At 31.4% G+C, this 27,128-nt stretch overlaps 1 protein-coding gene across 1 annotated transcript in view; it reads right to left on the bottom strand.

The window, feature by feature from the left end:
- Positions 1-27,128, bottom strand: part of LOC127721349 (lithostathine-2-like) — a 178,872-nt gene that overhangs the window by 105,471 nt on the left and 46,273 nt on the right. Inside the window, exon 3 of the mRNA XM_052228098.1 lies at positions 26,267-26,311. Within this exon, the coding sequence (XP_052084058.1) occupies positions 26,267-26,311 (45 nt within the window). The remainder of the gene's footprint in view (positions 1-26,266; positions 26,312-27,128) is intronic.

Here is a 27,128-nt window from a genome sequence, read left to right as displayed (position 1 = left end):
CAATGACTGTTCCCTCAATAGAAATAGGATCCCATTTAGGAAATGCTTGGGATGCTAATCGGCGCAAGGCATGTCCATAATCAGATACAGACTCATCTTTCCTTTTTTTACGATTTTTAAATTCATATTTGTGTGCGGTTTCTCGTTCTAAGGGGTTAAACCGTTGACTCAGCATATGTTTCAAGAAAGCATAATCATTCAATTGGTATGGGTTCAGTTCACCAACAGTTCTTTGAGCTACTCCCCTTAAACTCATAACTAATAGCTGAGCACTTTCATATTGGTCCCAACCATTCCAACTAGCTACTTTTTCAAACTGTATTATATAGTCTACCCAGTCAGTATTTCTACCATCAAAGGTGTCTGGCTCCTTTTGTTTTCTGCTCACCCGTGGAGGGTTATTTTGCATTGGACCCATCATATTTGGATAAAATTGGGAGGCCATCATATTTTGATGAACTCCATATTCATGGGGGTTAATATTTGGTCCTATATTTTCCATAGGTCTTTGCGGTTGCATAAAATTCATGGGTTGGGGTTGTCTTGGCAAGGTATTAACCATTGACATATTCATGATATTAGGAGTATAAGGATTCAGAATAGATTGATTCTGATTGATGAAAGCAGGTCCCATATTCACACTTGAGACAGGTGCATTAGCACTCGATATTGGTACATGAGAGTAGTAAGGTACCCCCATATCAAGTGAACTATAAGGGCCGCCACCCGCCGGTGGCAACTGTGGTGTAAAAACACTCTGACATGGTAACAATGTATCATTCCTTGGATATGTTTGACCATATTGCATAACTCCAGGAAATGATTCCTGAGTTATCCCCCTTCTCTCACTAAAGTTTGAAGGAACAACTTGTGAATCATATGTAGGCATATAAGAAAAGGTCCCTTGCACATTGGGATAAATATCATGTCTAGACTGAGGTTCTGAAGGTTTTAGACCCACTGCAGAACTATATATTTGATTATTTATACTTCCAAACATGTCTAGATTAGATAAAGCTCTGCTTATCTCCCTTTGATCATTTTTCTGTATTGCACTGGGCATTGCTTGGGGAACATTTATGCTACTAGTATACATCTTATCAAAAACACTTGGAGTAATACTTGATGTAACAATAGGCTGAGCAATTTTAGTTTGTACTTTAGGTTAATTGGAAGCCATTTGGTAATCATATGGAGTAGATGAAAACATGTTCTCTTTTCTGACAAAAGCACTTTCAATAGATCCATACTGCTCTGGTGATATGCTGGTTTGAGTACTAATTTCATTCTTATTTGAAGAGAATTTCTCATTTACTCTTTCCGTTACAAAGGGTCTTTCTCTATCAAAAGAATATTTTTCTCTTTTAGGACTAGGTAAGTTCAATAAAGGGAAACACTCATCTGAAAAACTAACTTGTTTAACGGGTTCTTTAACAGACATAAAATTCCCTTCCTCCCCATGAAACTTTATTTCTTTCATAATTCTTGGTTTCCATTCTTTACTCATAGACTCTGTGACTATAGTAACTTTAGGACTAGCCTCCCTTTCATAGGAAGGAGGGTCTGAGATCTCATAACGACTTGACATACTAAAACGAGGGTGAAAGGTACTCCCTTCAGAATCAGACTCTCATATCCCCTTTCTAAATTTCCTCTTAAAGGAAAAGGACTATTTTCCCTATCAGACATACTAAAGGAAATATTTAACTAAATTAAATTACTTCAACAAAAAAAATATATTTCTGAGAAATTTTTTTTGAAACAAAACTAATACAGACAAGAAATGTATCCTGGTCACGGCACCATTTGTAGCAGGAGGGGTCAACGACAATTCAACAATGCCATAATATTGGCCTCATGGGACATGTAGTGGTAGTACTTCGCTTAGGTTCGATCAGCAGGATACATTCTATCTATATAGGTCTTGCGTTTCAGTGTTTCACAAATTTAACTAAACAAGAATTTTCCCAATATAATATTTATTATACCATTAGTAAAGTTCAATAAATTGCATATAAATTCAACAATAGTAAAGTAACAAAAAATACAACAGATAACTGTTCTGACTAATAGCCTTCTTAAAAAGGAGCTATTAAATATTTTAAACTTTATTTATTCATAAATTGCCTTTATGAATATAATTCCACCCAACTTATCCTTAAATCAATAGTAACTACTGGTTTTCTATGTTAAACGGACCTTATTTTAAATTAGCGCCGGCAAAGTAACATCTATGTCTCTTGAGACGGTCCCTCACATTTATCTAACAAATTTTTACAATAACTACATACCTTAAGGTGGTACCCAACACCTTGACTAATATTAATTTGGCTCGTTTAATTTTCATAAAATTTTGACAAAATGTTTACTTTGACCCTTTGACAAAAATATAAAAATTTCAAAAAATTTGAACCAACCACTTTATCAGAAAAATTTCATTGGTTATATAGCAGTTTGACAAACACTAATTTTGATCATTGAGAAGCTTAATATTTCCTTAACAATACAACGTAATTAAAACGTTTAGCTGATTTTTACAGAGTTATCTCCCTGTAGTGTTAGGTACCACCTTAAAGGTCAAGGACACTGGAGTGTTTTACACAAAAATGTGTTCGGCCCAAGTAGACTGATACAGTCTGGAGGGTTTGAGGGTGGCTTGATGCAAACCGGCTCAATGCAGCAACTCCTAGATGTAGCAAACACTCCAGTATTTATACTTATTGAAACAATGGAAGCAAACACCGTGAAAAACAACAAGTTTATTGCGTAAGTGAGGAGATAAATGCCGAGATCTTCGAATTAACTTTGAACCGAAGGACAATATTGGCTAAAGTTGACCAGTAAATTATATGAATAGAAAATGCCGCATGTCCATCTACTTCCGGTCAACATGCTACGGAAGTAGGGAAGAAATTTAATAAAATACACTTGAAACAAAGAAGCAATAGTCCAAAAGGTTAGTTTCTTAAATCAAATAATCCCTTTTATACATGTATATAAATTTGTAGCAAATACCCAGATGTGGAAATACTAGTTTTACTCTATAAAATTGCCTGGTCACTACATTTACACCAGTTATTCTCAAGTTTATACTTCTTATTTTGGATACAAATTTGATAAATTTTGACACGGATTACTCGAGGACAAAGCGTTTCAACTGAGGTTGTTAACAGAGGCGTCAAAAGGCGTCATTATGGAGTAAAGGGAAGGCGTCAAAAGGCGTCATTATGGAGGAAAGGGTTAAGCAGACAGATATCTTAACTATATAAATAAATAAATTACTCACCTAATAAGTTTGAAATCCAAGTATAAAGATATAAAAATCGACAAATTACACAATAAATATCCATTAAAAATCATGCTCTCTGTCTCACCTTTAAACAAGGTAAATCATCAGATCAAGAAAATCGGTATTCCACACACTTAAATCATGCAATTGATAAACGAAATGACAGTAGATAATTAATTTCGGATTAGTGTATCATATTATTATTGAACATAGTATTTAATTGTACTATTACTAATATAAAATATAAGAAAATACTACTTATCTTAGACTATATGAAACCCTGTTCTTATAGATATTATCAATATCAGGGTACCTTACAGTTAAAGCTGTAGAGGTAAGGTCATTGTTAACAGCTTTAGTGCAATAAATCTATATTCAAGTGTTAAAAAAAAAAAAAAAAAAAAAAAACCTGTTTTATCAAAATCTAATAAAATAATAGTGTCACCGACTTCGATTGTTTGTCAAGGATTAGTTTTGGAGTTTAATGATTATCCAATTCTAATAACGTTTTTCGCTGATTTTTCGTGCATTCTAAACGAATATGTATATAAAAAAAAATCATTAAGTATATTTCAGGAAATAAAAGAGATAAACGTAAAAAAAAAAAATTTATTCTGGAACATAAAATGCAGGATAGTAAAGGATTCATATGTGTACAATAGTTATCAAAGGGACCAGGACGTTAAACAAACAACAATCAATCAATCAAAGGTACCAGGGTTATAATTTAATACGCCAGACGCGCGTTTCGTCTACATAAGACTCATCAGTGACGCTCACTTCAAAATAGTTATAAAGCCAAACAAGTACAATGTTGAAGAGCATTGAGGACCCGAAATTCCAAAAAGTTATGCCAAATACGGCTAAGGTAATCTATTCCTGGGATAAAAAAATACAAAAGTGAAAATCAATTTTCTCACGGCAAAGAAAAATAAGCACATGCGTAGCAACAGATGAAAATAACTGATCAAGTTTAGATAGAAAGAAAAAACAACCTGAAACACATCCCTCTTACCGTGGATGAAAAAAAGCATACGTAGCAACAGATGAAAATAAATGATCAAATTCGAAAAAATATCCAACTAACTCCCCCCCCCCCCCTTCCCCTTGAAGGCCCTTCCCCCCTTCTCCCCCAGGATATCAAATGGTCCTCCCCTAATTGGCGGTACTTGACAAGGTTAAAAAGGTCACATATATGATGTGTACAAATTGTAATGTTGTACAAATTATAATTTGTACAAACGTTTCGTACAAGTTATCAGTGTTTTATGAACCGCTTAACACAAATGGATGATACAAGATCAGTCTTTTGTTTCGCATATTTTTGTCATATTTCCATGACTACATGACACAGTTTAATACTGAGCATTGCTATAAAAAACGTTATAAGAACACAAAAAGACTTTTTATGGATATGATTTTGGTATAAGGAGCAAAATAAAAATAGAATTCAAACCATTCAGGTGTCCTATACTATTTCCAGTTTTAGGATAAAGAGAATAGCACTAAATGGTAGGTTGAAGTATATAAATTTGAATTTAAGACATTAAACTGATAAATTTAAGAAGATAAACTTTTATCACCTGGTGCAAAAAGGTATGTGTCAAAAAACGTATAACTTGTACAAAAACCCTGTACAAATTATAATTTGTACAAACTTGCATCTTGTACACAACATATATAAACATTTAAATATCGAGCAAGTACACTGCATGGACGTAAAAAATCACTTTTCGTGTTTTTGGCTATATATTTCATATAAAATATTGACGAAGATATGTCTCGCCTGTCGGCACAAAATTAAAAAAAAAGACCATCTGATGAAAAGCTTCATTGCTTATTAATTCACTAAAAGGTCATCATCCTGCCTTCAACAATGAACAAAACCCATACGATTTTGTTATCTATACAATGTCCCGACATGACAGAATTTGAAACAATACACTGACTATAGCTAGGTGTGTTGCTAACTGCTGAAATTTCAGACCAGAAGATAAAAATAGAAATTTGGATAAAGCTTTCATTTTGACTAAATCCTACAGTTTATTACATTGGAACATTGTCTCTCATGGCATTTGTTGACACTTCGGAACAAAATCTGCCGTTTGTGCATTTTTGTAGATTAAGAGTTCCAATGTTATAAACTGTAGGATTTAGTCAAAATGAAAGCTTTATCCAAATTTACGCATAATATTATGTTGTTTTTATGGAATAATAATTTTGTTGCTGGCAAAAATCAAAACTTTTGAGAAATTTCTGTTTTGTGATAGGATATATTAACACGGCTATATATCATGTATAATATGCTATCAACATTGAGTCTTTTTTCAAATTTGAAGTAAAATTTTCTGTTAAAATAAATTCTAATTTTTAGAAACACCTGTTTGTGCTGGGATTTCAGTGAAAATTAATTTATATAGGTACATTTATATAATTGTTTTTAAAGCTACCCTGTGTAAAAAATTATCAGTCTGCCAACGCTTTTAAATTGGCTGCTAAATATAAATAAAAATAATTGTTATGCTCGGATTTCAATAATCCAATGCCTATGTAAAGAAAGTGACACGCCCTTTGTATGTTAATGAACCCTTGCGACAATTCTTTAAGAGGTCCCTGGGTATCCTGCTGCAATTTCTGTCCTTTTCCAATTTACCCTGATTTTCCAGTGTTATTTCAAATTTTCCGCCATCATCCCAGTCTACCCCTATTGCAGGACCTTTTTGAAATTGTTTATTTTTTTCAATTTCACCTAAGAAGTGATCTGTATATACACACTCATGGTGACTCATCGTCCACTAATACAATATTATTCAAAGTGTATAGCTGTACATGCTTTGCCAATTGAACATTCAGTTTTAGAATGCATAAGAAAACAGCTCATAATATAGATATTTTTTTCCTTATAGAAAGAAAGGTTAGACGGTCAACTATCATTTTTTTATAATCATTTATCATAGATAGAAGATCAACTTCTGACTCGTTTTTGGCCATTTATTTTATCTTTTTTTTGGTTGAATCATATCGAATTATTACCTTGAATTCATGTTTGGTCAGTAGACTATTGCAGGACCTATCTTGGATATTAATTTTTATTTTGTTCTCTTCCGGAATATGCATGAGATGTTTGTCTCTGGACATAAAACAAACCACAAATAATCGATCATTTTATTTACAAAAACTTACCCCATGATATTGATTGAGTGCATTTGTAATAAGTATTTTTTTCTGTGCCTTACACAAAAATTTTCAAGCCGGCCTTTCCTGACCTGTTAATTTTCTTATTGTATCCTAATTGTGTATAAATAGTTTGGAGCTAGTGACTAATTCCAAACTGTCAACACCAAGTGGCATTTTGATCTTTAATCTTCAATACAACATTTTAATAATAGTTGATGAACTGACTGGTAAAAGTCATCATTCTTTTACATGTGCATTAAATTGAAAACTTACAGAAGCAAGTTCTTGTATGACAGATTTAGTCGATTTTTCAAGGTTTATGCATATTATTTGTTGTTTATATGGAAACACTATACATTTATTTCCCATGCCTGAGGGAGATATGAAGATTTTTTCACCCAAGAATATTCATATTTCACGAGGGCTCTGCCCGAGAGAAATATGATTTTTCGAGGGTGAGCAAATCTTCATATCTCCCGAGGCAAAGGGAAATGAATGTTTTATTCCACTGCCTATGCTTTGTTTACTATCAATACATTAATTATTATTTTGCATACATTTTCTTTCTTATCCGCTTGTTTTTATAAGTTAAACTAAATATGACATACATATTGATGAACAGTACGGATCAAAAGTTCATTATTAGTCTTTTTGTTTTATCGTCTGAAATAAATTTGAACATGATAATTATTTTTGCTATCACTATTTTAAGAAGATTAAGAAGTTCAAAACGTTATGTACATTAACCGCGCGTAACATCGCACAATGTAATCCCGACATTTCAGAGGGGAATATGATCCTCAGAAGGGAATATGAAGATTTGTTCAATGACACGTGGGATAGTCTCAACCAATCAAATATTGATTAAACTATCAATATGTAAAAACAGTGGAATAAAAATACTAATTCTACCTGGAATATTATATTAATGATATTTTTTAAAAACAACATAACCTGCATAATGTAAGCAAAATTGTATATTGCTATATGTATCTAAAGTTTATTAAAATAAATTGTCAAAATTAGCACTTTTCAGCAAATATGCAAATGAACTGCTTGTTTCCATGGCAACACATTCACTGGAAAATATTGGACAATTTTGATATATGATTATTAAAATAATTTGATCTGTTTTCTCTGTACTGATCAGTATGTTTTTTTTTTGTATATTTTCATGTTCATGAAAACAGACTTGAAGTTCTTCATAATCAGCACTTTTATCCAGATTAGAGAAATTGTGTATTTGTTTCCTTGGTAACGCCATCATTATGAAATACTATACTAGAAAAATTATTTATATAAATATACACAGTGAAACTTAATTAAGTGTAGATTGTTTTAGTTTTTCTTCTTTTGTGCACATTTTAGAAACAAACTGAAACTTTTTCAAAATTGTTCACATCTGTGTATCATCACATGAAAATGTTTCCATAGCAACAGTTAAACTACAATACCCTTATATATGAATATGTGTAAAAATTTTATGATAACAATAATTTCTAAAAATTGTATATCTACATATTTTTTTTTTCTGCCTACAGAATTAGGTTTTGAAACATTTTTTTTTCAAAATTTTTCAAAAGTAAATGGTATAGAAAAAATGAAAACTACGCATTTTGTATCCATGGTAACAACATAATAAGACATGATTCCCCATTATTTTTTCGTGTGATTTATAAGATAAGACTATAGTATTTATGAATTCATGGTTGGCTTTAAGGGGGATCGGGACTATTCGACTGCGCATAATTTCACGCATGAATTACCATGCACACAAAAAATTACTAGTTTGTGTCGTAAATTCACTACTAGTATTATTTTTTGTAATATTTTGATTGATTAAAAATTTTATATTATTGTACTTTTGTCACTAAAAAATTATTATCGTTATTTTTATTTTCGTTTTTAACAGAGTTATCAGTCTTGAAAGTGAGTGGCGAAGCTTCCGGTTGCGATGAAAACAATTGACAATGGTGAAAATTTTCTCGAAAAGAAAGCTCTTTTTTACAAATACCCGCTAGGGAATCTACTAAATTAAAATGTGATCCTCTTTTGGATATACTTTTAAGCTACTTTCTTATCCGCCAACAGCCTACGTCCAACAAATCAACATATTTAAAGTAAGTGAATGCAAAATTGGTCAAGCATATCCAACTAAGCAAATATCACGTGACTTTTGTGACGTATACTAGCCGCCATTTTGTATTATATTGCCCCATATAAAATGCATAGGTGCTTCAATAAAGTTGAGTTTTCTCATGAACCTGACCCGTTTTCTAACTTTTGCAAATCAATCCTTGATATTCAAACATATTTCTATCAAACAATGTTGGTCCTAACAGTTTAATTTTTGATTAAATTCTGTCACTGGAGAATCGTAAAAACATGTACTTTTTCTCGTTATTTCTCCGCTGACTCAATGCTAAATTACCGATACCCATGTCTACTTGTATAACAAATAAAGAAATTCCGTTAATAAAAATAAAACTTTGCAACTCGATTAAGTATATTCAAACATATATCTGGCGAAAAATACTATTTAAAACAGTTTAATTTCTGGGCAATTTCGGTCAAAAATCGATTTAAAAAAGTGAATATTTCGGGATTTTTCAAAATGGCGGATGATGTATATGGAAATGTTGCATCAAATCGAGGATTTGTATAGTAAGACTTTCCTTGATTTAATTTAATTTTCATGTAGAATCTCTGATGTTTCTGTTATTTTCTTTGGTGATATTTCGATATGATTGATTTCAAAATTTATTGATTAAAAAAATATTATTTTAAGTGTGACACGGGAAAATTTTATTTTGACAGATATCCAGGATATACTGTTACCAGAAAATAGTTAACAATAAAATTTATAATAAAATTTTTTCTCTTCTTTTTTCAAAAGGTTTTTTTCCTGTTTTCTGTATAATTTATCTTTCTTTAGAAATATATTTATACATTCCTTTTAGAACAAAAAAATATTTACGTCCCAAGAGAGAAAAAAATCCCAACAATTATTATAGATAAATATTCCATACCTTCAAAATCCCATCACTTGACTAACAGGTGAACTCTGACTTTGGATGTAATGTTACATAACAATATATTGTCAGGTAGACGTGCAAACCAAAAGCAACCAGGTGACATTAAACATCCTGTGTATACATGTATTACCAGAGTTTAAATTTTGTGATATACAAAAGTTTTCATATCTGTACAAATAAATATCTTCTCTTCCCCGTGTCAAACCAGAAGAAGTATGTATCATAATAAACTTAAAGAAAATATGAATATTATAAAAAAAAATCTTTAAAAAAATAATTTTTGCTTTAAAAGATAATCAAACTAATATTTATGTTTCTATAATTATTTTAAAGAAATATTTTGATTCAAATTTTAATTTAAATGGATTTTGTATTGTTTCGTAAAAAATTAAACGAGATTTCATTGAATATGATTTTATTATTTATGTTTTTAATTCAATATTTTAAGCAAAATCCAGGCATTCAATAAATCGATATAAAGTTAAACTTGTGTAAAAAAATTTGTTATTGTATACATTTAAACAGAGACATATAATACAATTGCTCTGATTTCAACAACATTGTATACCCGACAATATTTATCGACAGAGTTATCGGTCCTGAATAGGACTGATATAGTTGGGTATGAAAAATGTCTTCGTAAAACCACTTTAGCGACAATCATCAACAATTTTTAATCGTCTGCTGAAGGAAATGTCTTAATTACTTTTAAAAGTTTCCAATGACAAAACTGGACTGTTTTCATTAATTTTAATTAATATTTACATCTTTCAAATTAAAAAATCACAATTAAAATCAATATTTTATTTCATATCAAAGGAAAAAATGGATTACCTTTTCTATAAATGATTAAATGTTAATGCAGACATGTCTAAATAAAAAGGCTAACATACTGTGGGTTATTAATGAAAAATTTATATTTGCCAACTCAAACATAAATACTAATTTTAAAGGTTGTGTTTGATAACTTTATAAATGTTTGAATTATTGCCACCAGAAATATTTGACAATACAGGTTTTAGCACTTTCCCGCCTAAATTGTCTCCCTTCTAGCTACAACTTCTTGTTCCTATTTACACTTTGAAATGGATGTTTCTGTGTATCATTAAATGCTATTTCATATCCAAGCAATCCCCTGTTAATATCGATTTTAAAATAAAATTTAATCGACATTTATTGATAATTGGATGGCATAACACAATAATTTATATTTATTTACGCGATTTTTTCGTTTTATCCTCTATTCGATTGTGAAAAAAGAAAAAAAAATAAATCAAGGAAAAGTAATTGTAAAATACGGGCTTGTAATGAATCCCTGGACAAAGGGAATACTTCCTTCAAGCAATGAAGGTTCAACAGTTTAGTTGTGACCCCTAAACAGTAATGAAATAATCATAAATGATTGAAAAAGTAGACAAGACCACGTTGTCATAGAAAGAGTAAACTTTTCCTTAAATACTTTGAGAATGATTTATTGAGCACTATCCACCTATTTCATAAAGTTTTTGTACCTTTTAATTCTTAAAAATGACAAACTCAGGGAAATAAATAGGTCATTTTGATTGTTTGGGTAGCAATAAACAGTTAGAAAAAATATTAAAATTTTCCCTCATAAATTTTACCATCCCAATTTTATTGCCTTCTTGCAATATTAAGCTTACTGTTTGTGTCATATATGTGCATATGTATGTAATCAGAATCTTCCATAGATTTCATATCCAGTATATAAAATAGTAAAATATAATTTCTTTTTGGTGTATCCATGGCAACAATCTGCATTTTTTTGTTATAAAACATAGCAAAAAAGGGGGGAAAAGATGTCACATATTTCCAGAAAATTTGACCAAAAGTAGAATTTCAATCACTTGAAATAATACCTTTTCTGAAAGTGTTTACATATATCTTTCAATAAATCCAATGAAAATCATGTCTTTCGTCTCATTTTTTTGTAAAATTGCGTCAAAAACTACGTGTAGAAAAAAAGTGTTTGTAAACATTACATTAATTTCTGGACCGATGACCTATGAAAATACGGAGAGTCAAACAGAAAATAGCCCATAAAACATGTAAAAAATAATCTTGATGTTCTTATAAACCACCTTTGAAGGCTAAATTAGTACTCAGCTGTCTAAAAATGAATTTTATTACACAATAACTTTCATATTTGAAAAATCCACCGGGGCCAAAATGCGAAACCAAACTCCTAACTGTGTATTGCTACCTTAATAGTCAATATTTTTTTACAAATTCACCCTTTTAACTAATTTTCTGTGTTCTGCTAGCTAAAACGAGTAAAATGGCCAATTATTTTTCAAAATTAGTTGAGTAATGAATATTTTATGAAGGTTAGCAGTTGACACTGAAACGCGACAAAAACTGATTTAAAGAAAGGTGCCAAGTCAAAACGTAAAATCTTGTATCTACCTAAATTTTTGGCAAAATCTTAAAAACTATATCTCTTTTGTCAGTTTTTGAATGTTGAAAATCTTTATAAGACCTCTGATGATGCAAAATTGTACAAAATTTAACAATTTCAGGCATGAAAATGTTAATCTTTGTGCTTAATGTATACCAAAGACTTGATTAAAAACCTTGGTAAATGGGGAATGAATTTCTTACAGCTGAATCAACTATACATTTAATATATGTCAAAATGTAACATGAAATCTTGATAAAAATAACAATTTGATATATTTGCAAGAAAAAATACAAAACATTCAATACCTAGGCTACTACATACTCCGTAATCCTTAAGAAGCAAGGGTTAAGCAAATAGAGTACAATTATAAGCCTTGTGTCAAAATGTCTAATTTTGGTTGCTAAGGACTGTAAACATTAAAATTGACATGTATTGTCATTCTTAAACACTTAATCCCTTCAGAAGTTGATTTAAAATCTAAATATCAATAGATTTGTGGTATGAAAAGTCTTAAATTATACAATTCTAAGCTTGGTAAGTATGCCATAAGGTAGCAATAAACAGTTAGGAAAAATATTAAAATTTTCCCTCATAAATTTTACCATCCCCTTTTCATTGCCTTCTTGCAATATCAAGCTTACTGTTTGTGTCATATATGTGAATATGTATGTAATCAGAATCTTCCATAAATTTTATATCCAGTATATAAAATAGTCAAATATAATTTCTTTTTGGTGTATCCATGGCAACAATCTGCATTTTTTTGTTATAAAATATAGCAAAAAGGGGGGGGGGAAAGATGTCACATATTTCCACAAAATTTGACCAAAAGTAGAATTTCAATCACTTGAAATAATACCTTTTCTGAAAGTGTTAACATATATCTTTCAATAAATCCAATGAAAACCATATGTCTTTCGTCTCATTTTTTGGTAAAATTGTGTCAAAAACTTCGTGTAGAAAAAAAGTGTTTGTAAACATTACATAAATTTCTGGACCGATGACCGGTATAGCTATGAAAATACGGAGAGTCAAACAGAAAATAGCCCATAAAACATGTAAAAAATAATCTTGATGTTCTTATAAACCACCTTTGAAGGCTAAATTAGTACTCAGCTGTCTAAAAATGATTTTTATTACACAATAACTTTCATATTTGAAAAATCCACCGGGGCCAAAATGCGAAACCAAACTCCTAACTGTTCATTGCTACCTTGGGCATAGTAAGATCCGGATCGGACCGGAAACGATTTTTTTCCGGAATTTAAAGAAAAAATCCAGGTCGGGGGTTCTGAGTCCAGGTCGGTCGGGCAACAAGGAAACAGACATATATTTTTTTTTTACCTAGTCCGCTTTTTATTTATATCTATATGATTTAAGAGACTACAAGGGAAAATTTTCAAAAATACATCAGGTTGATAGATTTGCCAAGTTAAAAAATGCAAGTCGTCAAATTAAAATTAGAAATTATGAACCTGAGGCAAAAGAGTTAATACAAGAGCATGCATATGCCAACCCTGATTGTACAGACACACCTACACATGATCATGTTGAGACTTTGGTGGCAAATGACCCCAACATTTTTTCCCTATTATTGATTATGTAGTTGAACAATTAGAACATTGTGAAACATGTTGTGAAAAGATACACTTGTCAAATGCATTAGGGGTGAGACCAATGGGTGTTTCTGGAATGATGTACATTCAATGAACGCAGTGTCATGAGTGTGGCACCATCAACAAATTGAAACTTGGAAAGATTCATCGACCCCCTGACATTTAAAAAACTAGTGTTGGAATATTTAATGTCAACACGAAACTTGCAGCTGGTAAGAATAAAATATGGGTTCTTGTTGAAGATGTTTAGAAAATTCAAATTTATTATATGTATATGTATAATTCTATAAAAAAAATGCTGAGGAGGAGAGAAACCTCTGAATTTTTAAAAGCTTAAAATAGTAGTCATTTTTTGGTCTGGTTGTTGTCTCTTTAATTTTTTGGTTCTTTCGGAAGTAAATTAATTTGAAGCCTGCAACCAAATTTCACCCAAACATCCCTACAAACATAAAAAAAAATCCCAGATAAATCTGCCTCTGGAATGTAAATATCATTCGAAATTAAAATTTTTTTTAATGAAGAATTTTTCTTTTTGGTGAAATAATGCAAATAACGTTTACTTACTATGATTTGTAGATAATGGTGTAATAGATTGAAGGCTGGCTTTATTTGTTACTATGATTTGTAGATAATGGTGTAATAGATTGAAGGCTGGCTTTATTTGTTACTATGATTTGTAGATAATGGTGTAATAGATTGAAGGCTGGCTTTATTTGTTACTATGATTTGTAGATAATGGTGTAATAGATTGAAGGCTGGCTTTATTTGTTACTATGATTTGTAGATAATGGTGTAATAGATTGAAGGCTGGCTTTATTTGTTACTATGATTTGTAGATAATGGTGTAATAGATTGAAGGCTGGCTTTATTTGTTACTATGATTTGTAGATAATGGTGTAATAGATTGAAGGCTGGCTTTATTTGTTACTATGATTTGTAGATAATGGTGTAATAGATTGAAGGCTGGCTTTATTTGTTACTATGATTTGTAGATAATGGTGTAATAGATTGAAGGCTGGCTTTATTTGTTACTATGATTTGTAGATAATGGTGTAATAGATTGAATGCTGGCTTTATTTGTTACTATGATTTGTAGATAATGGTGTAATAGATTGAAGGCTGGCTTTATTTGAATTCATAAAGGCCTTAAACCAAAATATTCTTTCAAAATGGTAAATTAATGGAATTAATTTTAACACTATTGACCTTGCATATATATATATTGTTACAATTCTAAGTTTGGTGCTGTGAATTGCATTAATACAGCATCCATTTGGTCCAAAGCTTGATCCTGTTGAGTTTTGATGAAAAATGTTAAAGACCTGTAATGCAGCCACTGCCTGTTTGCTGATAGTTTGAAAATTAAGTTTTAAAAATATTAAGGTTGGTTTCTAAGAAAGGGAATGAATTTATATTTAATCCACAGCTTTATCATGTTGAATTATTATGTGTGAGGAACTTTTATATCTGCAATTCATGCACTGTCTGTTGACAGTTTCAATTTTACAACTCATTGTACAAGGAATTGTTCTAGGTTTTCTTTAGAGCAAATATATGCATTGACCCATTGGCTGTAACTCTTGAATACTTGATAAGATCAATGCATGTCTGTGTCCACACTTGTTTAAAAGTGTCATTATTCAAGCTTTAATAAAAAGACTAAATGGAAATATTTGACAGAAAGTCGAGTAATTAAATATATAACTTATGCTTTCAAAATGCAATATGTTTTGTATGTATAACTGTTTGAAGATATAATACTAAAACAAATGGCTATTCAATATATATACTTTGAATAAAATATGTAACAAATTTTGAAAGCTTCATATCTCATTTTGAAAGGCTGATCAAAAAATCTTATGTACAATACTAATAAATAGGATTTGTACCAAAATTGTTTAAAATGTTCCATGGATGATCCATTACTTGTTTTCCTATGATCTTACATGAGTTTGATATAAATTCTTTGAAACACTGGTGTGGTATGTTTACAAGTCAACCAAAGATACACCATTCGGAAAACTTGCTCATAAAGTTTTACCTTCAACACTAAACAAAAACAACACCATTCAGAAAACTTGTTATGATTACATTTGTACCAATCAACCAAAGATATGGACATTATAAATGTTTACCTTCAACACTAAACAAAAACAACACCATTCCGAAAACTTGGTATGATTACCAATCAACCAAAGATACGGACATTATAAATGTTCAACACACAACAAAAACCAAACCATTTCCAAAGCATGGTATGAATTCAAGTCAATCAAAGAAATGGACATTATAATTTAATACCTTCAACACTAAACAAATACAACACCATTTAGAAAACATTATACATAATGAAGAAACAACTTACATTCAAAGATAAGATTGATTGATTGTTGGCATTTTAACGCCACTTTTGGGCTATTTCGTTGCAGCCAGTTTTTATCAATGGAAGAAGCCGGAGTACCCGGAGAAATGCAACAACCTCCGATAGTTAAAACTGACAATCCTAGTCAATTCAGATTTGAGTCGATTCCACTCGGACGAGCAGGGTTTGAACTCACAACCTCAAGCTGAAATGGGTGATCAACTTTATAAATTAGGAAGACAGAGTCCGAGTCCGACTAAAGATATGGAACGATACTGTTATTTTCTAATAAACGTATTTTCACTTTTGGTATTTAGCTGAATTTTGTCTTCAAATGAACTTAGATCTGCTCTTAATAACCTTCTGACATGAAGCAACAATCACTTTTTAATTATGACGTAATTTTTTTTAAATTGTGATGTCAAATTTTACGAGAACTTGTGTGACTTTAAATAATGGCGGACAAAAACTCTAAAATTGTTAAACAAAAACCTTTTTCAAGCTGTCATAAATATTTTTATTTTAGATTATAATCGGAAGTTGAACAGTATTAGTAGAATTTTTATAAAATATCCCATTTATTTTTGAATTTTTCAGAATTTATTTATTGTTTAACATTTATTGTAAAAAAGTATTATATGAACACTATATTATACATTGTATACATGTTTCACTATTACTTCCTACAAACAACAATTTTAATTGCAGTGTAAACACCAACCCCATCTATTGTTTGACTCTTGTTGGATAAACATGAATTTGATTTTTCAAATTTAAATGTTGGAGTACCGTGAATAAACCGATTAAAATTGGACGTTTTTTGTGGGGGTTGCTCTCTCGTTCTCTCTCTATATATATATATATTATTCTGAAAAAACCTTTGTTGATAGACCGGTATACAGACACACAGAGACAAACATGATAATATTATAAGACATATGATACATGTACAAGTGATGAGGAAGCAGCATATAAAGTCTTCTTAGAGAAGAAAAGAACGAAGAATGCATAGGTTTTAAGGCTTACTTTTTATCAGAGAGAATCCATTTTTGTCTTATTCATGATTCTAATGAACTTGCACGACTTTTTGAGTTTTGATTATTTTGAAAAATTCTACTTTAAACTTTAAGGTGTTAATGTTGGAATGGTATTTTCTATCTATACATTCTTTCCATCCTTCTGAAAAATATGTACATTCCAAAATATAGTGAAATTCATTTCCAATTTCATTTCTATTACATAAGTTACATGTTCGATTTTCTCTGGGTATGTTTTTCCGTCTACCAAATTCTGTTGGAAGCTTGTGATTTACGGTTCTAAATTTACAAATAGTGAAAATGTCTTTATCGACTAGTTTATTAAAATAGTTCTCAAAAGCGAGACTTTCTTTGTAAATGCAATAGTTAACCGTTTTAGGACTGTTATTTAAGTTTTAATAAATTAATAATGGAGACTTGTTTTAATCACATGTTTTAACCCTTTCATACCGAAGTTATCCTTTTGGCACCCTCGTGCGCATGCCGAAATGATCCTTTTGGCACATCGGTGTAGATGCCGAAATTATCCTTAAGGATACCTAAATTTCTATTTTTTAGACTATAGTAATCAAGAGTGCAATATGCATGTTTTTACAACTCAGAACGTAGAATGGTTACAGCTATTTTTAAAATATATTTCAATTTAAGAAATAAAAGAATAAAACTACCAAAAATGTTGTCAATAAGTGTAAAAATTTCGAAGCGTAGGTGATAAAAAGTTTACGACTACAACAAACATGGCGGACGAGAATAATCTCAACAACATTCTCGTAAATTTGACAAAGAAAGCATTAAAAACAGCAAAAAATAATTTCCTATAGAACTTTATGACATATTTTAGATTAGTCTATCAATTTTCAATCGTTTGTATGGTGTTATAGATTCGAAATCAAGCCTCGTGGTGTCTGGCAGGTGCTCGTATTCCTTGCAAAAATAGCGATTGTATCACTTTTTTTATCACCTCAAAATTAACTAAAAATTAGGCTTCTGGTATCGTGTTGTATGTCATTAAATTCCTGTGATTTTCAAGATAATTTTCCATTGTTTTGTTAGTGTCGTCATCCCGTGTTATTATTTTAAGAGTAATAAAACCAACAAACTAAAAATAGAAAGCCGGAAATTGATGTTGTTATGGAAAATATGAAAACAACATGGCGGAATCACGGCGACATAACTTATACTATCCGGAATAAGTTCATTTTTTCGCTTGATTCATTTTATAAAAAGATTAAAACTATTATCTTAGATGCTTATTTAATAAATGTATTTATTTAGCGAAATTTGAGTCACCTTTGTGGGATAATTTTACTAAAAATAGTGATGGAAGTAAGTCTCGTCTCTTCGTAAAATATCACCCATAAAAAAATGTCGTCTGATGAATCCGATGATTTTGAAGGCTTCACCCGGGCAGAGGTCGACGAAGCTGAAGCAAGATATGAACAACAACTGCAATTTCAGGGTATAGGTGATGACACGGATGGTAATGAAAGTTCAGAAGAATCTGATAATGATATACCTGGACCTGCTGGTGATGCAGGAAATATTTATGGCTGGCATGAGGACTTTTTATACTATTAGCGGGGGTTGCCACATCTTTTTACACCTACTGGGAGAACTGGCCCTACAAGAATCATGCCTCAAGATAAAAGCCCTCTTGATTTCTTCAAGCTTTTCTTTAATCATGTCCTGCTAGAGATGCTGATACAGCAAACAGACACATATGCAAAATTACAAAAAGATAACCATCCCAATGAAAACAAGATGCCATGGGTGAGACCAACTATACCTGAGATGAATGCCTTTGTTGGCCTATGTTTTGAGATGGGTGTAGACCGCAAACCTTCAACAAGGATGTATTGGTCCACAGACAACTTTTTGCAATCACCAATATATTCCAAAACCATGAGCCGGGATCGCTTTACTCAGTTAATGAGATATCTTCATTTCTCCGACTCTACACAACAACCTCTGTCTGGCAATGAAAATTATGACCCGCTATACAAAATAAAACCACTACTTACACATTTTAATACCACCTTTCAACAGGAATACACCCCACACAGAAACATCACTGTGGATGAAACCATGATACCATTTAAAGGGAGGGTACAATTTAAGCAATACATGCCACAGAAACCACACAAATGGGGTGTGAAAGCTTGGGTTTTGGCAGATTCACAATACAGTTATATCCAGTATGTGGACATTTATCCAGGACGAAATGCAATCCCCCAGACACACCTTGGTAGCAGTGTTGTAAAGAGATGCCTCGAAAATTCAAATTTAGTAGGTAAAGGGTACCATCTTTATACAGATAATTTTTTCACCAGTCCTGAGTTGTTTGCTAATCTTTATGAAAACTTTGGTACGTATGCCTGTGGTACAGTCAGATACAATCGTAGAGGGTTACCTAAGGACATAATGTGTAAAAAACCTTCTGGCATCAACTTCCGTGGAGACATGAAATTCAGGCAGAAGGGATCTTTAGTGACAAAAAAAATGTGTACACCGTTTCAACAATCCATGACAATTCAACTTCACAAGTAAAATGGCTCGTCAATAATAATGGAACTTTCACTAGACAAAATTTTGAATGCCCTAAGGCAGTAGCTGACTACACATGTAACATGGGTGGTGTTGATCATGCTGATCAATACATTCAGTATTATTGCTACAACCACAAAACCTACAAGTGGAGCAAAAGAGTTTTCTTTGTGCTCATGGAAATGGCTAAATTCAATGCTTTCAAACTGTTTCTCATGAGTACCAACCACCAAACAAATCTGACATTCCTGGACTTTTCCATTTCTGTAGCCAAGGGGTTGGTTAATGGTTATATTTCTGAGACCCGTAGAGGAAGACCATCACTTATGCCTGTTGAGAACCGTCTTTTTCAACGTCACATGCCGGCCTCCTTTGAAAAAAAATCTAAGTGCCATCTCTGTTATATGAGGAACCGAAATAATCCCCAGGTTCCTATCAAGCAGACTAAGTTTGGATGTTTGGAATGTAATAAACACCTGTGTCTGCCTGAGTGTTTCTCAAAATACCACACAGAGAGGAACTGATATAATTTAGACCAGTATATTTGTTGTTCTGTTTTTGAAGTTTGTTCCGAATTTATGACTATAGTTGACAGTTTTGTTGTTAAACTTTTTTTGAAAATGGATGGAAAAAAAACATTAAATACATTGACATTTTTTTATAAATGAACTTTTGTGAAGGACAGTAGCTGTTTACTCAGGCAGACAAGGTCTCAGATGTAATTGAAAACCAGACTGAAAATTTTGTAAGTCTTTGTTTAAAGGGAAAATTCGCGATTTTTTACTTTTCATCTTATTATGTTCATAATACAATAAAAAACATATTCACCAAGTTTTATCTGGATATGAACACTAATAAAGAAGAAAATTGGGAATTAATAATTTAATTTATTCGAACTTCCTGACTTATGTGACGTAGTTTAAGTCTTTTTGCATGCCGGGAGTGAATAAATCTCATTGTAAGTCTTGTTCGTTAATCATCCAATAACGCGATTTAAAGCGCATCGACGACTTTTGTTGTAGCTATTAACCAACTAATAATTGAGAAAGTAAAGTGATCAGCCATGCAACTTTCAAAATTAAAATGTAGGATTTATATTTAAAGGATTTCTGATATGATTATAGTAATAAAAGTAAATCATACAATAGAATATATTTTTTTATGAATTTTTTTCCGACGGATATTTTGAACAAACATATATAACTGATATTGTTTTACAAATGCATGTTTGTATTCTCACCTGAAGGCTTTTACTTCAGTCTATCAAACATTTCACACTAGTACTGTGTAAATACAATGTGTATTGTACTGTGACACTTAGTGACTACCTGTTGAATGCGTGGTTAAATTCAAGGTAATTAAAAGATTAGCATTCTGTAATTCTATTCTTTTGATCTTCACTCAGTGAATTTTAGCCAACACGGTTCACCGTTACAGGTGTGAACAACATTTCGTATGAATGATAAAAACATTAATTATTTGGGGAGGAATATGGTGGCAAAATACCTGAATCGCCGTTATATATATCTTTTATATTTTGCGTAAGCTTAATTTTATAATAGATAGGTGAGTATTTTGTTGTAACATCGAAATTCTGTATTACTTTCAATTAAATAATTTTATAAATAAAAATGGCCCACGAAAACGAGCGTATAAACCAAACACTGTACTTACTTTTTTCAAATTATCATGGGTATTGAGCTAGAATATTTCAATGTTTAGCGAAAATTATCGTGGTTACATGATTAATATAGCTTGGTCCGTCCACAGCGATCTACATTTACCTAACCGGGAATGCCCTTATTAAAATATTTAAAATCTCACAACGTATACATACCTTAGCTATTTGACCAGTGATGTTTAAAAAAAATAACAGAATCAATATAACGTCAACTTTCCTTTTTTGAATGGAGACAGACCGGCGGAATCAATTTTCAATGTGCTTTATATCTTGTACCTTTGAAAGACTTATCATTCATTCATAAACCCACTCTATACCAGATACATATATGTCAGTCTTAACTGACAAGAATACACCTCAAGCGGACAAGCAGTATATTCTTTAAATTTCTGTGATTTGATACGAAGAAAGAAAAAAATCCCGAAATTAATTTGATACTTTGATACTCCATATTTTTCCTGGAAAATAGTCACATCCTCGTTTGGTCTGAAAATAAGATAAGAATTTGGTATACAGAACATGCAGATGTGTGAATGTCATAAAACCTTGTTATCAGAAACCAATGTGAACCTGTATACGTAAGACCTCATGGGACGTCACCTAACCACATACAGGTAATATACAAGTAGCTCTGTTATACCCGGAAATGTCAAGGTAAATCACTACCGATACAGAATGTACCAATGCAAAGAATATTCTGATGATTGTGAAGCGTGACCATTCATGATTTTAGAGGAGTCTTAGGTGGAAATTGCCGGTACGATTTAAATTCTGACTAGATTTTTTTCTCTCAATTTAAATCTCTGAACTAAAAAAAAAGAAACCTACGTCCAAGATCAGAATTATTCATGTAAATTCATAAATACAACGTTCTTATTTTGTAACTTTCAATATACTTTACCTCCAACCACCGCCCCCCTCCCAACCTGGGAACAGTATATCTAACATTACAATGTTTGTGTACCTGCCCAAATAAAAAAAAAAAAAAAAGAAGAAAAAAGAAAGAGATGAACGGTAAGTCACATCAGATTCAAATATTTATATGGTTGATTGTTGTTAACTAGAGATGTATAAATACATGTCTCTGCGTTAACTTATAAGAATGACAGGAAAGTATATACTTGAAATAGATTTATGATGAATAATATGCAACTGCGGCACCTCTTTTTGTCAAAGTGTACATGCATGTATTTTAATGACTGCCCGTTATTTCGATTAAGAATGACAATTGTACGTGAAATTCTATAGTTGCCAGTGAGACTTTCTTTTACCAGATATGCGACTTTTCGTATTTATATTTTCTCTCATATTACTCTCATTTAATATTTTATGCATAAGTGCAATATTTGGGAATAGTTTATTCCCCCCACAAGCCTACTAAATAAATTAATCAACCATCTAGCTAATCAGACGTTAATACAAATACTATCAGTCTATCCGGAGTGAAGTTTCTTTATTTCTTCAAATAGATTTTTTTTGGGGATCATTAGTTTACGTCAAGTGGCATATATATTACATGCATGTCGGAACAGGAAAGTTAGCATAATGTACTTTTAGAACCATGTTCACATCATTATACATTATACTCATCAATTGTGGTGATGACGAATTTCTTTAACTGTTCGAGAACAATCTAAATGAAATATAAATCTGTTATTTTACTATGTCCATAATTTCGATGAACCAAAGCAAGTAAGATATCAACCTGTATTTAAATCAAATTGGTTCTGGATGTTTCTCTGTTATATTCAAAAACATGTATATATTTTTAATTGCGACTATCTATAGTTCCGTAACTTTCTATCTAGGCGTATTAACCAATGATCGACACGTGCGTACATTTTTGTTAAATCAATATTTGTATGTTTCAAAATGTCCATCATTATTGACAACGAGTATATACTTATATTTCCACAATTTACCCTTGGAAAAATTTTATCAAATCTTTTTTTGGAATTATTTAGATTTTCATAAATATCATTCTTTACACCAGAAATGTTATTTATAAACAAGCGTATGTGTTTAGTAATGACTAGTATATCACTATCGGACACGCAAGACAAAGATGTATATTACACCTGATAGTTTCAAAATGGAAAGTTACAAGTTATCGGCCGTGTACACTGATCAATACCCTTAGAAATGAAGGGATGCATGAACTTGCTTTATGTAATTGTGTAATAAGAGTTTTTAAGCCTGACAGGAAATCGCATGAATACCTGGACGTGTCACCTCACAATACCTCTGGGAATAATTCCTTTAGCCATGCTGGTGATCAGATAAGGGAAGGTCTGAATTTATTTAAATAATTAGATATAAGAAAATGTGGTATGAGTGCTAATGAGACAACTCTCCATCCAAGTCACAAATTGTCAATTTATAAAAGTAAACCATTATAGGTCAAAGTACGGTCTTCAACACTTGGTTTATTACATAAAAGTTTATTACATAAAAGAATTATGAACAAATTAGATTTTCGAAAACAATTATACACGGGACACTTATTTATGACTTTGAACTTTGACTTTTTAACTAATTCCCATATAAATTTCTTGTTTCAAAACTTAGTAAAAACAAGGATTTGTATAGTAACAAATACAAATCCTTGGTAAAAAAACCAAGTTTAAATACGACAGACCATAGTTATTTAAAAAAAATAATTACATTTTCCGTATCATGTTAGTTAGGAAAGGTTGCACAACCATGTCTATTATAATCATTTTGTTACCCGGGAAACTGTTTATGCTTTTCTTGTCGGATAAAATAACTGTACGCTTGACAAGATATCGACACGCAATTACGACTACGTTAGGTTACTGCTGGTTTTGGTCCTTTGTGGTTTATAGATATATCGTGGTTTCTAAACCGAGAAGATGCCAAAATGGCCTCATGCAGAGAATTGATACTCTAAATTTAAAATCGATGGTGATCTCTTATATAGCAGAATAAAACTTTAATATTTATGAATTTGTGCTTTTTTATACAGAATGAACATAATATCAATTTTTCATTTTTTTGCGAAGTTTCCCTTTAATGTTGATATTAAACACTTTTTAAGGAGTCTAAAATGTTAGAAAATTATTTTTTATGACTCAAGCTGAATGTTAGTATGCTTATATAAGGGCAAAAGAAAGACAACTCCAGCGTTGCAAATGGGAATTCAAGATAACAGATGGTGTTGTCTCCCTTCAATCAGTGGTGTTGTGTACAAAATGGCGGTCATTCACCTTCGTGACCGTCGGACGATTTTCAATCATATTTTTGAAAAAACAACTCGAAAAAAATTTACTTTGTGACGAATCTTTTCAGACGGTACGTAGGCTCATTCTAGTAAACATCCATGGGTTAAAATAGGGAAATTATTGCCCAAACGCAAACGAAATTGAATGGACAATTTTCACTGACAAAACTTACGTTGAGAGATAGATAAAACCATTTCGGTGTACAAATATAACATAAACTTCAGAGCGACGGTGTTTCAAGATTCAATAAGTCATTATAAAGACTACGAATGTCAATTTTTTAGACTAAATTCCCATCCGTTCCAGAGAAATGAGCGATCAAACATACGATAGTCATTTTGGCGCGGCACCTGTCAAATTAATTCCGGTCAGGCAATCGTCTCGTGATAATTTATTTCGGCTTAAAAATTCCGCGAAAAATAATAATTCAGGAGTGAAAGTGTTAACCAATCATAATTGTAAAAGTTCCATATGTAAGATAGACCACATTCATTAAAAATGTTGGAAATATGATTGAGCCAGGGAGACCTTAAAGTGGTATCACTTTCTGATTTCAGCAATAGATTCAGTCTTCACGATAAACTTTTAAATGATAAAAATCTACAAGCCCGAAGCTGAATTTTACGAAAATTTTAGTAAAAATTCTATTGGCTTGTAGAGATGATTTTTACAGGCCCGACAGCATTTTTACAAGCCTGAGGGCTGGTGGGCCTGTAGTTGAGCGCGAAGACTGTTAAGATTATACAAAATGTAGCATCCAATCAGGGTTTGAAATTAGCAGGGGCCCGCTCGCCAATGGATCTTAAAATTTGGTGTGGGCTACTAAAATTTCTGCTTTTCTTGTATAGAACTATATATATTGGCTACAAGATTTAAGATGTGGACTACCATGCCAAAATTTTAACTTCAATCTCTACCAATATGCTATCATTCTGATTTTGATATCAATATCTAATAAGAGGGTATCGACTGTGTTCCCCATTTATAACATAGCTAGGTGAAGTGGATTTTAAATGGAGGAGTTTACAAAATTTTAAATAAACTTTTTCATGGATGTCATTGTTTTCATATCCCCATAATTCACAGCCAGTTTAACAAGTTTGTCAAAAAGATCAAGTTGCCAGCTAATAGAAAGATTATATTTTCTTCCTTTTTCGTATCACATCGTACGTTGCGTTACATGTAGTAACCTTTCCGGCCAAATGAATTTTACCCTTTTTATTTAGACTTATAAGTTAAAACTTCGACTGTGAAATAATTACTCGAAATTGTTAAGGTGGTACAGAACCAAACACCTTGACTAAAATTAATTTGGCTTGGTTAAATTTCATAAAATTTTGACAAAATATTTACTTTGACCCTTTGTCAAAAATAAAAAAAAATTAAAAAAAAACTTGAACCACTCACTTTATCGGAAAAATTTAATTGGATATATAGCAGTTTGACAAACACTAATTTGGATAATTGAGAAGCTTAAAAATATATTTCCTTAACAATAGAACGTGATTAAAACGTTCAGCTGATTTTTACAGAGTTATCTCCCTGTAGTGTTACATTGTATGTACCACCTTAACTTCCGTTTTTTATGTGAAATTAACAGACTAAAGGCAATAATAAAACCGATCACAAAAAATTTATAACGATTAAAAAAAAATGGTATTGTCATGCATAATTAACCATTTAGCACCGATCCCTACACACACAAAATTTATAACCGTCGAGATTGACACCGATTTGTAGAGAAACAACCATTTATCACAATTATACTCTTCAAAATTATTTATTATTAATAAGCTATTTTGCAAACCTTCTTTATTATTTTACTTTCAATGAAGAACAATAATAAAAAAAACATTATACTCACGTTTTTTAGAATTAATTTCCCATTGGCGTTCATACATTTCTGCAGCTACAACAATGAAAATATTATATCTAAGAACTGGTTGTTAATCTCATTTAAATTGGGCCTGAAAGGTCAACTAGACATTATGGACCATAAAAAATATAGATAAATATAAAATTATTATCTTCTTTTTTTTACACAAACAATTGAACACTGAAAGTAATGTTGTGTTCTTTAAAAAAAATCATAGATGTTGTGCCTTTGCTAAACCAGTCTGTCTCGACCATGTGTCGTCCGTTGTCTTTCTGTGTGGCATCTCTTACAAAGAAAATCACTCTTTGACTTGTAGAAGTATGAAAACGAATATAACATTTGAAGCGTGAGAAAACAGGGATTCTATACTAGTCAACAAAAGAAACAATACAAGGCAATGTATTTTCCATATATAATGAAATTGGATACACTGTACCAAGGTAAATAATTGCCCAATTAGTCTAATATTTACAGAGTGTTATTTTCTTATCAAAACCATTGATTTAAGGCAAATACGCGAATTTTTTTTATTGCAATTTTTGTTATTTCAAAATTCGTACTTTCAACCAAAAATTCAAAAATCCATATTAGAACTTAAAACTTTATACATAAACATGTTCTGCTTAAAATTTTGAATGCCTTTGCAGATATTTAAATACTAAGTTCTCATCTTCGAAATTAAGTGCCGACTTTTGTCATCATTTTCCGTAAAATAAATTTAACCCCTGTGTTTAATAACACGGTATTTTCTCACTTTCCAATTTGGTCAGATTTTTTTAATCATACGCATTTGCTTTGCAAATGAATGTTTTACATTGGATAATTTAACAGTTTTTCCTATTTATTATAT

This window comes from Mytilus californianus, unplaced genomic scaffold, assembly GCF_021869535.1.
Source record: "Mytilus californianus isolate M0D057914Y unplaced genomic scaffold, xbMytCali1.0.p SCAF_12, whole genome shotgun sequence".
NCBI lineage: Eukaryota > Metazoa > Mollusca > Bivalvia > Mytilida > Mytilidae > Mytilus > Mytilus californianus.
The sequence above is the reverse complement of the archived record's forward strand: the minus strand, read 5'-3'. Positions and strand labels throughout refer to the sequence as shown.